The sequence below is a fragment of the Mustela nivalis genome (assembly GCF_964662115.1).
Source record: "Mustela nivalis genome assembly, chromosome: 1".
NCBI lineage: Eukaryota > Metazoa > Chordata > Mammalia > Carnivora > Mustelidae > Mustela > Mustela nivalis.
The window spans coordinates 5254782-5269327 of NC_139020.1; the positions used below are offsets into that span (position 1 = coordinate 5254782).

At 41.8% G+C, this 14546-nt stretch overlaps 1 protein-coding gene across 2 annotated transcripts in view; it reads left to right on the forward strand.

Moving 5' to 3' along the window:
• The window catches only part of DSCAM (DS cell adhesion molecule), a 745695-nt gene that overhangs the window by 704831 nt on the left and 26318 nt on the right, over positions 1-14546 (forward strand). For both annotated transcript variants that reach the window (XM_082722200.1, XM_082722199.1), the window contains exons 28-29: positions 4977-5007; positions 12166-12281. In XM_082722200.1, the coding sequence (XP_082578326.1) occupies positions 4977-5007; positions 12166-12281 (147 nt within the window). The remainder of the gene's footprint in view (positions 1-4976; positions 5008-12165; positions 12282-14546) is intronic.

A 14546-nucleotide genomic window follows, 5' to 3' on the forward strand; every position in this document is an offset into this window, starting at 1 on the left:
TCTCTTGCTAGTAGGAAGGAAGGCATGTTTACAACAAACTATCACAAGAATTCTAAATGATGGGCAACATAATGTGGACACCAGTAAATGCTATGATGATACACTGAAGGAGAAGACTCTTTCCCCATAGGAATTACTAGGAAGGATATCATGTGGTACTGGTCCCTAGACCCCAAAGGATGATGACTTAGGATTCTGGACAAATATTTTCCCGACATAATCCCAAAATATTTCTGGATAATCTTTGAACAGTCAAATTAAAGGTGTTGGAAACTAGTTATACTCCAAACCCATTTTCAAAAACAGTAAATTCTAGAAATTACAGATTGAAATAAAGTAGACTAGGTTATAGAAAACCTGGTTTGTGAGCAATCAGGAAATTATAGGGAACAGCAGAGGCCCAGACAAAGTCCACTAGCATTGGGATGGGGCTATCTAATTAGGGAGAGCCAGGTTGAAATCTGGGCAGGCTGAGACCATTTTAGAGGTGGCAGAACTCCAAGGGAGAAAGAGAATGTATTAATGGGAAGACTCCAAATTTGAAGAGTTTTTGAAAGGCTGGAAAAAAAGAGATAAAATGTAATAGGGATCATTGTAAAATCTACATAACTTGTAAAAACTCATTTGCAACCCACATAATGAGCACTGCATCCTCACAGGTGTGTGAGAAAGAGAATTTCAAAAAATGACCAGTTTCTGCACTGGACCTCATTTAATGAAGGACAATAAAAAAAATCACAGGTCTTTCACAGAAGAGAGTCTCAGGAAGAGAATTAGCTAGAAATTATGCCACCTGAGAAGGGACGGAGAAAATTAGAAACTTCAACTTGGAAAAGAGACAGGTGGCTCCCAGCTGTTGGAGATACTCCCATGGCTTGTGAATGGTCCAGGTGTCCTCGTTATGTCCAGGTAGAAATTACATCAAGGGACCTCAGCACAAGAGCACAAAGATGTGTCCCACAATGAAGCGTATCCCCAGGAGAACATGATGTGCCTAGCAGGGACTGGACTGAGCCTGGAGAGGAAGATGACTCAGCCAGTAGAGAGAGGACATGGGAAGAGGAGGCCACCATGTCAAGTGGGAAAGGCTGTGCTGGACATAGTGCAGAAGGGTGCCTGAAGGCCGGAGAACCAAGGCACCAGCTTCACCTGGAGGGGCTTGGGGGGCTTCACAGTGCAAGTCACATCTGAATATGATGCAGTGACAAAGGAAGATTCCCAGGAGCCCCATCATGCAGTCTGCAGAGAATGCAAGAGTTAGAACCTCGGGCTGAAGGCTGGACGTGAGGGGCAGCGGGGCTGGAAAGATCATTTGGGACCAGCACGCGAAGGCTCTTGCTCTGTGCTGAGTTCTATTGGCAGGGAGGTCCCTTTGAGAGTTGCAAAGCACAAGTGTGACACATGAGGGGTGTGTTTCAGGTCCATCCCCCTTCCTGCAGGCTCATGTCACTCAGAGAACTGACACACTGGAGGAGGGGAGGCTTGGGAGGAGGCTGCTAACGTGTCATGAGATTCCAACTGAGCAGAGAGAAAAAAGCAAATGTCCCACGGGGACGTGTTGAGGTGACAGATCAATAGACTTGATAGTGAGTCAGACCTGAGAGGGGAGGTGGGCGACAGCATCGACCCCCTCACTGGAGTGTTCGGTGTCCCAGCTCATTTGAGTATCTGCCCAAGACACGGTGGCAAGAGGCAAATGTTTACTGTAGGGTTGACTTGAAGAGTCTCGTGCTCTTGAAATTTCATGATTTCATGACTGTCAGTGTTCTTCATGTGCCCCAGACTCTCTTCTCACCCCTAAACAAAAATGTGTCCCATGTTTTGTCACCTCTTTTCACTCTCCCTACCTGAATATGAAGACCCTGGGCTCCATCTCAGTCCTGACATCTCTTTCTAACTCAATTCCAGTTCTGCCTTGAACAGCCTCCCCTCCTGTCCCACCACCGACACTAACATGGTCGAGTACTGTGGTGGGATTGAAGCCAAACTCTCCGGCTCCAACCGCGTTTCTGCTTCCATGTCCTTCCAGACTCCTGTGCTGTGGCTTGTGTGACCCTACACCCAGCCCTGCATATCCTCAATCTCGCCATTTCCCTGGACTCCCTACAGCCTCTCCAGTGGTCCCCTCCACACCCAGCAAGCCCCGATTCTTGCAGACACCATCCATCTGCTCAAGCGTCAGATGCTCCCCACCCCCATCCTCACTGCTGCCAATCCTCCCAGCCTCTCACCTTCACTACCAAGTCCCTGTCCCCAGCCCCCATGCCACACACTCTGGATGGATCAGTGTTAGTACACAGCACCCACACCCACCCACTCCTTCCACTCCTCCTCTTGGTCCAGACTATGGCCAGTAACACAGAGTCACACCTCCTCATTTCCTTATGCCTTGACCAACCTCAACTCACAACCATGCTTGGAAACTTCACTCTCCAATCAAACTGACCTACTCCTTGCTTCCTGAAGGAGCTCGAATTCCAGGATTTTGTGCCAAGGAGCTCTCTTCCTATTGGAGTCTATGCTCCCTGGGTCCCGTGGTCCCTTTAAAGTGGGGGCAATCTTGGATTTTTCCAGATTGACGTTGAGTGTCAATGTTCAGGTTGACATGAACTAGATGGCTGTGGCCCTAGTTAAGGATAGTGATGGAAAAATAGTTTGTACCAACAGACATTGGTTATGAATTCCCGCTCACCTACAGCAGATTATGGAATGTATCTGGGTCTCTATTTCCTGGTTTCTGAAGGAGGGCATGGTTATTCCCAGGCATAGACTGACACATCCAAATTCCTAGTGCACGCTCTGTTTTGACCAGAGCCCACCCTGTGTCTACTACTCCCAGGAGATATTCGCACTCAGTCCCCAGTGCCCCTTGTGCTGTTGAACCCCCATCACTGTGAGTGAAATTCTACTGGTGACATTTGAATGTGAACTCACAGAAGAAGTATATTTCAAATAATGGCATTTTTCTCAGAATTTCAGATGAAATCAGGAGGAGGACGTAGTAACCAGACAGAAAGAGAAAGGGGTTTGTTGCAAGATGATAAGCTTAGGGAAGCATGGACCTAAATGGTTCAGGGTGGCTGCAGCTGTGGATCAGCGTAACCACAGTGAAGACGCCTGCTAGTTGTGGATAAAGAGAACTTATAGTTAAAGCAAGGTGGTGTTTGAGAGCTGCTTCTCACCCACATGTCGGGTGCTGCAATTCCTTAGCACATGGATGTAAAAAAAAAAAAATCATGGGACAGAAAATGTGCTGACTTCAGGAACAGAAAAAGCATGATGATAACAAGCAAGATGAGGAAACCAGGTCCATTCTGAAGATGCTGGAGATTAACTTACCTTCCAATCACGAGCTGAAGTACAGTGTGTACTCCTTACATTTCCCCCTCTTTTTTAGACTCTTGAGCTAGCCACTGCTTGGCTGTTACATAGAGCTAATTAATCCCACGCTTTTGGCATGATAATATATATTTACTTTGCAAGTGTTAAATCATTCAGGAAGAGAAGAAACTCATATCTGCTTGGTCTTTGCAGAGAAAGACATGAACTAGGAAGTTAAAAGCTGGTTTGCTTTATTTGCTTCACCATATGGGTGGGGTAGAAGGCAGTGTTTCATTTCCCAGACTGAACCCATCTGTGCACAAAACCAGGGCCCCATCATGAGGTTGGATGGGAGCTGGCATGGCCGACTTGAAGGACAGAGCCTTGCTTCGTGGAGACACCAGCCCATGGGTGGTTATCCCCCTGACTGCCCATGCCCCTCACCCCTCAGTAATCCCATGCTCCTCTAACATGATAATGATTGCGCTTAAATGTCAGCCCCCAAAGATGAAAGATGAAATGAAAATTCTCCAGCATTTGCATTTCTCCACTATAGAGCCAGTCACATAGCTGAATCCATTTCCAGGAAGTTCTGTTTATTGAATACTACAGTTAACATCAAGACTTTTTAAAGAGCAATAGGAAAAAAAAAAAAAGCAAGAAGAGGGCTTTTATATTCTAAGAAAGGAAACATTCATCTTTTGCCAGGACAAAATGTGTAAAAAGAAAAACAAATTATATTTTAAGGGAGATGAGAATTTCAAAGCAATGCCACCAAAAATGTAGAATTTTTTTCTACATAATTTTTAGACAGAATTTCTTTTGTCAGAGTGGTAACCAAATCTTAGTAAACAGTGTCCTCAGAGACAAAAAAAATAGAGAAAATTTCTTATTTTGGAATTTGAAATAAACATCTAGACACAAGATATGCCATTTATGTAATTCTTTAATCAACCTTAGGGACTTACATCTCTATAATAATGCTTTCTTAAAGTGATCTATAGTGTCATACATTTTTAATGTTTTATTTTTTGATAACAAAAAGAGTAGAATATGTACTACATAAATAAACTAGCTTGAAAATGTTAATTTTCTGACTACTGAAATTAAATCGGGTATTAGAGAGGGCACGGATTGCATGGGTATGGTGCAAAAACAATGAATACTGTTATGCTGAAAAGAAATAAAAAAATAAAATAAAATAAAATGATTTACTAAAAAAAAATTGGCAAATAAATACACTGTAAAGAGACTTTAGCAGGTGTCTGAGAATTTTTATGGTCCTAAAGTATTATACTTTTTTTGAAATATATATTTATGTATATGTATATATGTATATACTTTAAAAATATATATTTCAAGTATATATATATATATATAAAATATTAAGTATATTCTCTCAGGGCGAAGAAATCAGGAATTCACTAAACTTTTGGTTCTTAGTGGTATATGGATTTGCAGGTACATTTTTATTGAATACTACAGTTTATTGAATACTACATGTTTATTGAATTCTACAGTTAACATCAAGACTTTGTAAAGAGCAATAGGAAAAAAATGGCTATTGTCATCTGACTGTAAAATATTTCTCATAATGCCTAAGTGAATGTTAATGAGTTGTTTATCATGTACTAATATTAACTTTCTTTCCCCAGATGCAAAGAGTTTAGCTGAAATGCTCATGAGGTAAGAACAAAACCTACCATCTCAGATATCATGTTTAAAAGAATAATGTCCAACTTGTTTTAATGATTTTTTAAATAATTGTCTGAAATTGATAGCACTTTTTATTTTTGACACATAAAGTTTATTCTATGTACCAAATATCCATATGAGGCCTAATAGGATATATAGATACCAAATAATGTACTTTTCCACATGCCATTGGTAGTTTTCTGGTTGACCAGACTCATCCAGTGGAATGTTTCCCATTAAGCTAGGAATAAAAGACACATTATAAGGAAGTAGCTTTGGTTTTGTTTGCACCCAAATATACCACCTTTGAGGTTGAGCTTTCTTCTTTAACAGTTAATCAAATGAAAAGAAAACCAAAAATGGCTTTGGATATTATATACAACTAATGGATCATTAAACACTACACCAAAAACTAACGGTATACTATGTTGGCTAATTAAATTTAAGTTTTTTTTTTTTTTTTAAAAGGAAATGCACTGTGCATTGCACTCTTCTAAGGAGATGGGATGATCAAGAAAGTTCCTCCTTGGGGCGCCTGGGTGGCTCAGTGGGTTAAGCCGCTGCCTTCGGCTCAGGTCATGATCTCAGGGTCCTGGGATCGAGTCCCGCATCGGGCTCTCTGCTGAGCAGAAAGCCTGCTTCCCTCTCTCTCTCTCTGCCTGCCTCTCCATCTACTTGTGATTTCTCTCTGTCAAATAAATAAATAAAATCTTTAAAAAAAAAAAAAGTTCCTCCTTGCCCTCAGCTCCCATGGCACCGTGAGCACCCCTACACTAGAGTACTCACCCACTTCTGCTGCAAGTATCTATTCACTGTCTGGTCTTGGAGGTCACAGCCTGATGTGTCGCCCTCCTGTTAGAACTGCCAGCACTATACCTGATGAATGAAGGATAGTAGTTGAATAAATAAGTGAGTTTTCACAGCTGTAGAAGACACCACAGTATTTGCATTTGAATCATTTTTTATATTGTAATGATTAAACCAAAAGTGAAAAAGGGTAATCAAAGTCTGGAAATCAGATAAGAAAAATGTCAGGAACCCTAATGATGCTGCCATTTTAGTATGTTCACTGTAGGAGAAAAAGAGGATGGGTTATGGGGTCTCTCCTATTCCCCATCCCACCACAGATGGATTTAACATCTTTCCATATTTTTGCATATAAAATTGGTATTTTTTATTATTATTCACAATGATATCCCAGCACATATATCACCAGTATCTTTGAAGACCTAAGGCAGAGGTCAACTGCCGTCATAGGTTACATTTTCCACAGACATCCTTTTGGTCATACTGTGGTTTTTTGTTTTGTTTTGTTTTAAAGATTTTATTTACTTATTTGAGAGAGGTAGTGAGAGAGAGAGATCGTGAGAGAGGAAAGGGTCCGAGGGAGAAGCAGGCTCCCCGCCAAGCAGGGAGCCCAATGCAGGACTTGATTCCGGGACTCCAGGATCATGACCTGATCCAAAGCTAACTGAGCCACCCAAGCACCCTGGTCATGCTGTGTTTTAAAACTACGTGCACTGTATATTGATATGGAGGACTCGGGATTACTCTGAAATATTTGGAGTGAACAATTAAATAAATATAAGTGTCATTTGCTAAGGTTAGGGATTAGGAAGATAGATGCAGTGTAGAGACATTTTTTCTTTCTTTCTTTCTTTTTTTTTTTTTTTTAGGATAGGAAAAGGGGAATGTTAATGGGAATGAAAAGGCTCGGACAGGATATGTTGAATTTGGGATGCTTCCCAAGTGTCCAGTGAAAGTGTCAGAGAGCTGGTAGCAGGAATCTAGACGTCAGAGGAGCACTCAGAAATGCAAATGGCCTGTGATATGTATCTTTTATAATGGGTCTTTGACCCATCCTTCTAGATCAAATTTGCATGAGAAGAATATGAAAATCTATATAAAATGACTTGAGTTGCTCTAATGCAAGTCTATACTTGTTTGCTAAGCAAGTATTGGGACATTTTTTTGTGGTCACATGGGAGGCATCCAAACACACATGCACCTGGTGCAGAGCAAATCTGACAAAACATCTGAAAAACGAATAAACAAAAAAGGCCAATCTTTCAATTTATAGTAGCTTATTTACCAAACAAAATTAACTTTCTAATGTAGACTTAAAAATATGAACTCATTGATAACGTTTAGAAATCAAGAGATTTCTTTTCTCTTTCTTTTCTTTTATGATTATGTTCAATTAGCTAACATATTAGAAACACATTAGTTTCGGATGTAGTGTTCAGTGACTCATTAATTGTGTACAGCACCCAATGCTCATCACATCACTTGCCCTCCTAAGAGATTTCATATAAAATTGTGGTTTTCTGACTTCTGTTGAAAATATTCTGGCCGTACTAGGCACAGCGTAGAGATTAAGGCTGTCCAAAGGTTATCAAGTGACCCCTGTAGACTGGGCATGACTTCTGCTCTGTGTAACAGGTCACCATCCCTGTCTCTACCCCAGTCCACTTCACTGGTGGTTTGTACCACAGCCTACGTCCTGCAGCCCTCCCAGGCCTCTCTTCAACCAGAGATCATGTCTCTGCCCAAAGCCCATGACACTGGAATCTGTGGTTTCTGACATGTTCAACATCTGTTTGGTTAGGATGAGTCGGTATTAGCTTCTCTGATGTCCTAGAATGCATCCCTCCCCCTTCTTATTAGACCCAAGGAAGACATCAAAAAGCATCTTCTTCATTAATAGGTCAATCACTGTGGTTGAAAGACCACCTGCTGAACAAAACAGGAATTAATAGTGGTATTTGAGGTTAACAGTTGCCAACATGAAATTAGGACCGTTCAAGCTAATAATTACTTCCACTTAAGGAGGCTGAGGTGGTTTTCCCCCAGAGGGTACAGTGATTGAAAAGGGAGAGAATTTACAAGCTTCTCAAATAGGTAGATTTTTATGGGATTAATTTAGAAGTAAACACAATGCTTTTCATCATGAAGGGTCAGTTCAATCTGAGTTTGGCAAGTTGGTGGGGCCAAGCATCAAAAGACCCTGTGACCTACCTGGAGATCGAAGGGCCAACCATATTTTGAATGCGGTCCAGAAAGTCGAGGCAAGTCACATCTCTTGGTGTAGAGAAGGCTACAGAACTGCTGTCTCTCATCTTCTCGCTGCTTGCGTGGGAAATGGAGAACTTGGCAGGCTGGTGCAGTGAGAACAGAGAGCCGCAAGCCTGCGTTGTAGACCTCATGTTGCCACGGGCTGGTTCTGTGATCTTGGGCCAGTTGTTTTCCCCCTGTATGCTCTACTTTCCACATCTAAAGCTAACAATTTGCAATTGTTCCTAGCTTTACCATTCTGGGATCTTGGTGAAGATAACATATTCTCCAGCCATGTTCCACAAAAAGTATATCTGCATACTTTAGTGGGATTAGCTGTCCAAGGGCCAGGAAGGCAGATGCTACTGTGGGACAAACACAGATGAGCTGGTGCCAGGGTATCCCCCACACAGTGTCGTCCCCCATCTCCTGTCACGGGGCTTCGTGCTTCTGCATATGCCTCTGTTTCACCCAAGCAAATCACCCCCCACAGAGGAAGAAGAGAGACTTTACCCACCAGGCCTAAGATAGAAAGGACTTTCTTTCTTTTATGATGACGTGAATATAATTTAAAGCAAAATACCAGCCTTCTAAGAGGTAAGACTAGGCTGCTCTGAAGTATTAGCCAATACGTGGTTAACATCCAAAGACCAGTATTATAAAGAGCTGAAAGTGGAAAGGCCTGGAGAAGGGTTCAAACTGTGCATGTAAATGAGTTTAGCCTTTTTGATGTTCCTATTTTAAGACACAGAGTTTAAAAAAAAAAATTGAACTATTATAATGAGTTCCTGATAGCCCTACAGTTAGTTATTCTAAACTTATGGAATGTTTCATATCATATTTGGGAAGGTGGGTGAGGTGCAGACTTTTTCACTAGTTTTTTTTTTCCTCACAAAGCTTAAGGAAATATTAAGACTTTAAAGAGTTTTAAAAACTGCAAGTAATTTATTGGCTAAGCTCGGAAATACCGTACTCGGTGAACGAGGGTCAGCTCTCTGTCATTTTAATCAGACAACCAGAGGGCAAATGGATAGTGGAAGATTATATTTCAATAATAACTAACGTACTTGGCATGATCCCGTATCATAAAAAGATGCGATTTTGTTCCTACAGTGAAAACATCCAGAATCTTTTCACAAATGAGTTTTCCTCAAATAGGTGTTTTTTTGTTTGTTTGTTTGTTTGTTTGTTTGTTTTGTGTGTGTGTGTGTGTGTGTGTGTTTGTGATTTTTTTTTTTTTTTGGGTGGGAGAGAAGTTTTGCTGCTGTTTTAATGACCAATTATTGTAATTTTAGAGATTCAGCCTTCCTAGAACCATAGATTATAGACTATGGCAGCCACATTAAGAAAGCTGAGACCTAATAACCCATTAAATGAGAAGAATATTACTGCCTCTTGGACTTGTCACTCACTCCCACTGTACCCCCCAAATAACAGGATTTATTCAACAAGCTTCAACACACTTATTGAGCACCTATTCCGACCACATACTGCTCTAAATCACAGGGATATATAGGGGCAGAACAGAAAGGGCTACCCCTTGAAGAGCTCCTATCCCAGCAGAAGAGACAGATCACAAATGAGATAAGTCCATTAAACATATGCTCAAGAGTTTTCAGCACTGAGGAAACAAAATGCAACAGAGGGCGGGGAGGGGCAGCATCAGCAGTGCCCAGAGCTGGACCAGCCTGGCTCCATTGAGAAGACAGCACCTGCACGAAGCCCTGAAGCCAGGGAGGGAGGAGCCACATGGCCACTATCTCAAAGCAAAGGGGACAATAGTGAGAAGGGAGAGAGGAAGAATTAGCTTCTGAAGCTCAAGGTTTGTTGGGCCATGTTTATGCCTTTTGTTACAGAACTTGACAGCATGCATTCCTTCAAGGAGGAGGAAAAACTTACTTCCAGCTTTGATTGTCTTTGTCTATGAAGTTCAATCATATTCTAAGTCCTCGTGCCCACCGCAGTGGGGCACAGTGGCTATTTAGCATACTTCCTGTGTGGGTCTGACAGTGGTCCCCTTATTGTTAAGTACAGTCTGCGCTTGGGTTCATAGTGTTTAATAGAGCAGCCGTGGACTGCCTCATAATTATTCATGATGAGCAGAAGGAACTAGCTCACATTTCTATTTTTGGTGCAAGGACAAGCTCAAGTCCCTAGTGGAGTTTCTAAACAGACCTTTCAGATACTCACAGAGGAGCAGTTCCCCATCTGTTTTTGTGGAAATAGAGCTTGTCTAAATGGCAGCCCCCAAGTCACCAAAATGTTCATTTCACACAAGTATTAGAAACTATGCTGTAAAACACACACACACACACACACACACACACCCAGAGTGAAAGTGCAGTTAAGTAAATAATTTCAGAAAGCATATAGACCATGTGAGAAATTCAGGCCAAACGTTTGAATTTGGGCTCTGCATAATTAGCATGCGCTAGCTACGTAACCCAGTTACTCTTCTGCAGAGCAAGAAATCTGGTTCAAGATCAAGTCCTAAGTAGGAATGATGCACCTTTCAGAAGATGTCGTTTCTATAGGTTCTTTGGTTTATACTCAAATGAGGGAAAGGCCATTACAAAATATTCAGAATATCACCCCAGTCTTCAACATGCAAATGTCTATAGGGGTTCTTGTGTGAACTTGACCTTCGGAATATTAACATTCCTTCAGCTACAGGGTTCAAAGGGTTCAAAGGTAGGTGAGTTGTCGTCAATAAGAAAGGATCCAGGACTCCTGGCAAACGCTTAGTTGAGAAAAAGAACATTTCAGACGTAGTATGGATACCCTGTTATTGTTTTCTACTAAAGTAACTAATGAAGAGGTAAATCATCGAGTGAAGTAGAAATTTTTCTCAAAGTCGATTTTAGATTTATGGATGCCATATTTTATCACATCAATGAATTATTTTTAATGATTGTTGGTCCTTAGAAGTTGTTTGAATATACAGGTGACATAATGCAGGCATTACGGGGGCTGACCCCTGCATACAGTTGAAAATCCACACATAACTCTCGATTTCCCCAAAACTTAACTGCTCGTAGCCTACTGTTGACCAGAAGCCTGACCCATAACATAAACACTCAGTTAACACATGTTTTGCATACTCTATGTATTATATACTGCATTCTTACAATAAAATAAGCTAGAAAAAAATGTTTTTAGGAAAACCATAAGGAAGAGAAAATATTACAGTACCAGCCGGTGTTTATGGAGAAAAATCCACATGTACATGGGCCCCTCCAGTTCAAACCTGTGCTCTTCAAGGGTCAGCTCTACATTATTTTGAAATCTTCTCGATCCTTACAGCTCTGTAAAACTGCTCAATCCCTCCCGGGATGCAGATTTCTAATTAAAGCCTTTGTTGACTTTTTTGTGTGCTTTTGTGAAACGTGCAGATTATTATTTTCTTTTCCTGGAGGCTTTGACTGAATCTGATTGTCCCATGCCATTTTACCACCTGTTTTCATTTACTTCTAGAAGACAGCTCACTCTGAGAGTAATTTTCTGGTACACAAATTCTTACAGTAGTTGGGTTTTGTTTTTAATTCTAAAATGTGATATGAGTTAGGATAAACTAGTGTCAGGGAAGTTAACACGGTTTAAGATTTGTCACTGGAACAAAAATAAAGTGACACCAGATGTAAATACAAATCCATTAGTCGAAACCCCACCCAACCAGCAGCCAGCACACATGCTTTCTCCCTTGCCACCACTGGAACATCTCCTGTCTGACAAATGGAAGTGCTGCTGGTTTAAAAATCACCTTTTTTTTTTTCTTGTTTGTTTTACTTAGCGTTACATGAGAAGGGGGAAATTCCAAATGTTCTATCAAAATGAAACCAATTTCTATTGACCGTTTTCATTCTTTGAATCTTGCAACTGACTGTTGAAGGTTCATATTATAAATATCATTTGAAAGAGGGAAAATATTTTTTCCTTCTCCTTTCCTCCTTTTCCTTCCTTGCTTTTTTTCCCCCTCCTCTTCCCACAAGGTATTCAAATAATGTGATGCTAGACCTAGTTGATATATAAGCACCTTCCAGCATCATGTAAGTCTGAACTGTGTTTGTTCATAAATCCCCTCTATTTTATCCCCAGTAAGAATACCCGGACTTCGGACACCTTGAGCAAGCAACAGCAGACCTTGAGGATGCACATTGACATACCCAGGGCTCAGCTTTTGATTGAAGAGAGAGACACAATGGAGACCATCGGTAAGGGGCCTTGTTCATGGCTTCACACAATGTGTCTGCTACAGCCATGCCCTCTCAGCCCAAACCCCAGGAGTTATGGGAACATCTTGAGAGCTACATGAGCAAAGTAGAAGGAAGATGATTGTTATTGAGGATAATAATAAATACCAGCAAATGTGGAGGGGAAATTAACTCACACGTGGCTCAGAGGTCACCTGAATCAGGAGTTCCCCAACCTTGATCCATGTTGGGTCTTTCCTGGAGGCACTATTGGTGATCCTCCAAAGAACAAACACCTGAAATCAAATAAACCTAGAAGGACCACACATTAAAGCCCCCTCTGGAAATCCACTCAGTGCCTTCTTCAGCTCCCAGGCCTTCATTAAAGAAAACATGTAAACTCTACTTAGCATTTAACATACAAGTGTCTTTGCACGAGCCACCTCTTCATCATCTTCCAACACCCTGCAGACACCCTGGAATGGGTCCCTTGGCAGTGCTTTGGGAAACACCCAGATCTGTGTTTCACTTGGAGGACTTCCATGTCTGGCTCTCCCAGAAACCCCCTGTCCTGACTCCTTCCAGCCGTCCCCAGCTCTCCCAGAACCCCCCTGTCCTGACTCCTACCAGCCATCCCATTCAAAATCTGCCATTCCCTATTGCCTTCTGCCTCAGATGTATTCAAGCCAGAATCAGAGACTTCATATTCCCATTGCAATAATGATCAGAACAGCTAACATTTGCTGAGGGCTCTCTAATGTCATCTATTTTATAAGCACTTTATGTGCATCATTTCATTTAACCCACCCAATCAATGTAGGAAAAAGATACTACTTTGTAATTGGGACATTGAGAGATTATGCAGAACCAGGCAGGACACCCGCCCAGCCGCCAGCTTAGCCTCCTGGACTGTCACCACCTGATTCTGTATCAATAAGCTACTTCCCAGAAGCCCTCACCTTAGAAATATCATTCAGCTTTCCAGTATCCATGGAAACAGATTCTGAGACAGGTTGCCCAATCTGGCCCTTTTGAAACTTCACTCTGTGTTTGTTCTGGAAGGTGTTTGCTGGCACTTGGTCCCAGGGCAGCCCTATCCTGTGGTTTGGCTAAAACTACCCCACTCCTGGCACCTATGCTAGAAGCCTCCTGCCAGGAAAACAGTAGTAAATGGCCAGATTGGCAGAACATCTCCATCGCTTTTTGCCCCCTTCCTGCATGATTATGTTTTAATAGAACAGCAGAGACACCTCAGCTTAAAGGCTCCTGAATCCTAAGGCCTGAGCTGCTCTTGCTGGCTTTAAGTTTGGCCCAGGCATAAGAGCTCTTAAAGAAGGTTGGTCAAGCCCTGTATGGCCCTCAGTCAACCAAATTCAGTTGAATACTACCCGTGTCGTCTGAGTGCTCACTACTCATCCTAAATATACAAGATTTTATTCGCTAGCTCACGTCAAGACAAAGCACCATGCTTTGTTCCTTACCATCTTTATCTTCCAGGAGTATGGCTGGAATCTCTCTTATTGAACTCAATAGTTTAGGCATGAAAACCAAAATTTCCTTTGAAACATCAGTTCAAAAATCAAAATATAATTCCTTTGACCTTATAATATAGTTACAACATTTGATAAATCTTCCTCATCAGACTTGTTAACCCTTATCCCACGGTGGTTAAAATAGGTAGTCATTGCTAGCCCAATACCAGAGAAAGGTCTGGCCATCATTCTGTCCAGAGTCACTTCCCTTCACCTGAAATGTGTCCTATTATTTACAGGATCATTGATCACCAAAAATCGTTGACCTCCTGGTGATGCTTGACAGTTGGTCGATGGCATTTTCTAATTATTGGGAAGTAGAAATGTGATGCTTTAAAACACTCTGGGCTCTGACTACAAGAATCCAATAGGAGAGTGCCATTAATTTCTAGCCAGAAGGAAAGGTTAGCCTCACCCACTGACAGGCACCCAAAGTTTCCCATTAAGAGTTTATACCCTAGTGCCACAGATAATCAGGGGTGCTCTCTGCAGGGCTACATGTCGGCAACCAGAGCACATTAGTATTATCAGTGAAAAACAAATGTAGATATTGGGCTTCTGCTGTCAGGTCCAATTTCAGAACCTGTTTCTGGAGAAAGGCCGCCCAGTGTGGGGACCAGGGGAAGGCTGTGGCGTGACCCCCTGCGCCGAGTCGTGGCTCCTACTGCAGCACCCCATGCTGGGATGCCAGCAGACACCTTGGCAGTTTCTCCTCTGTCTTCCTGCCAAAAAATTTTATTCTAACTTCAAGAGG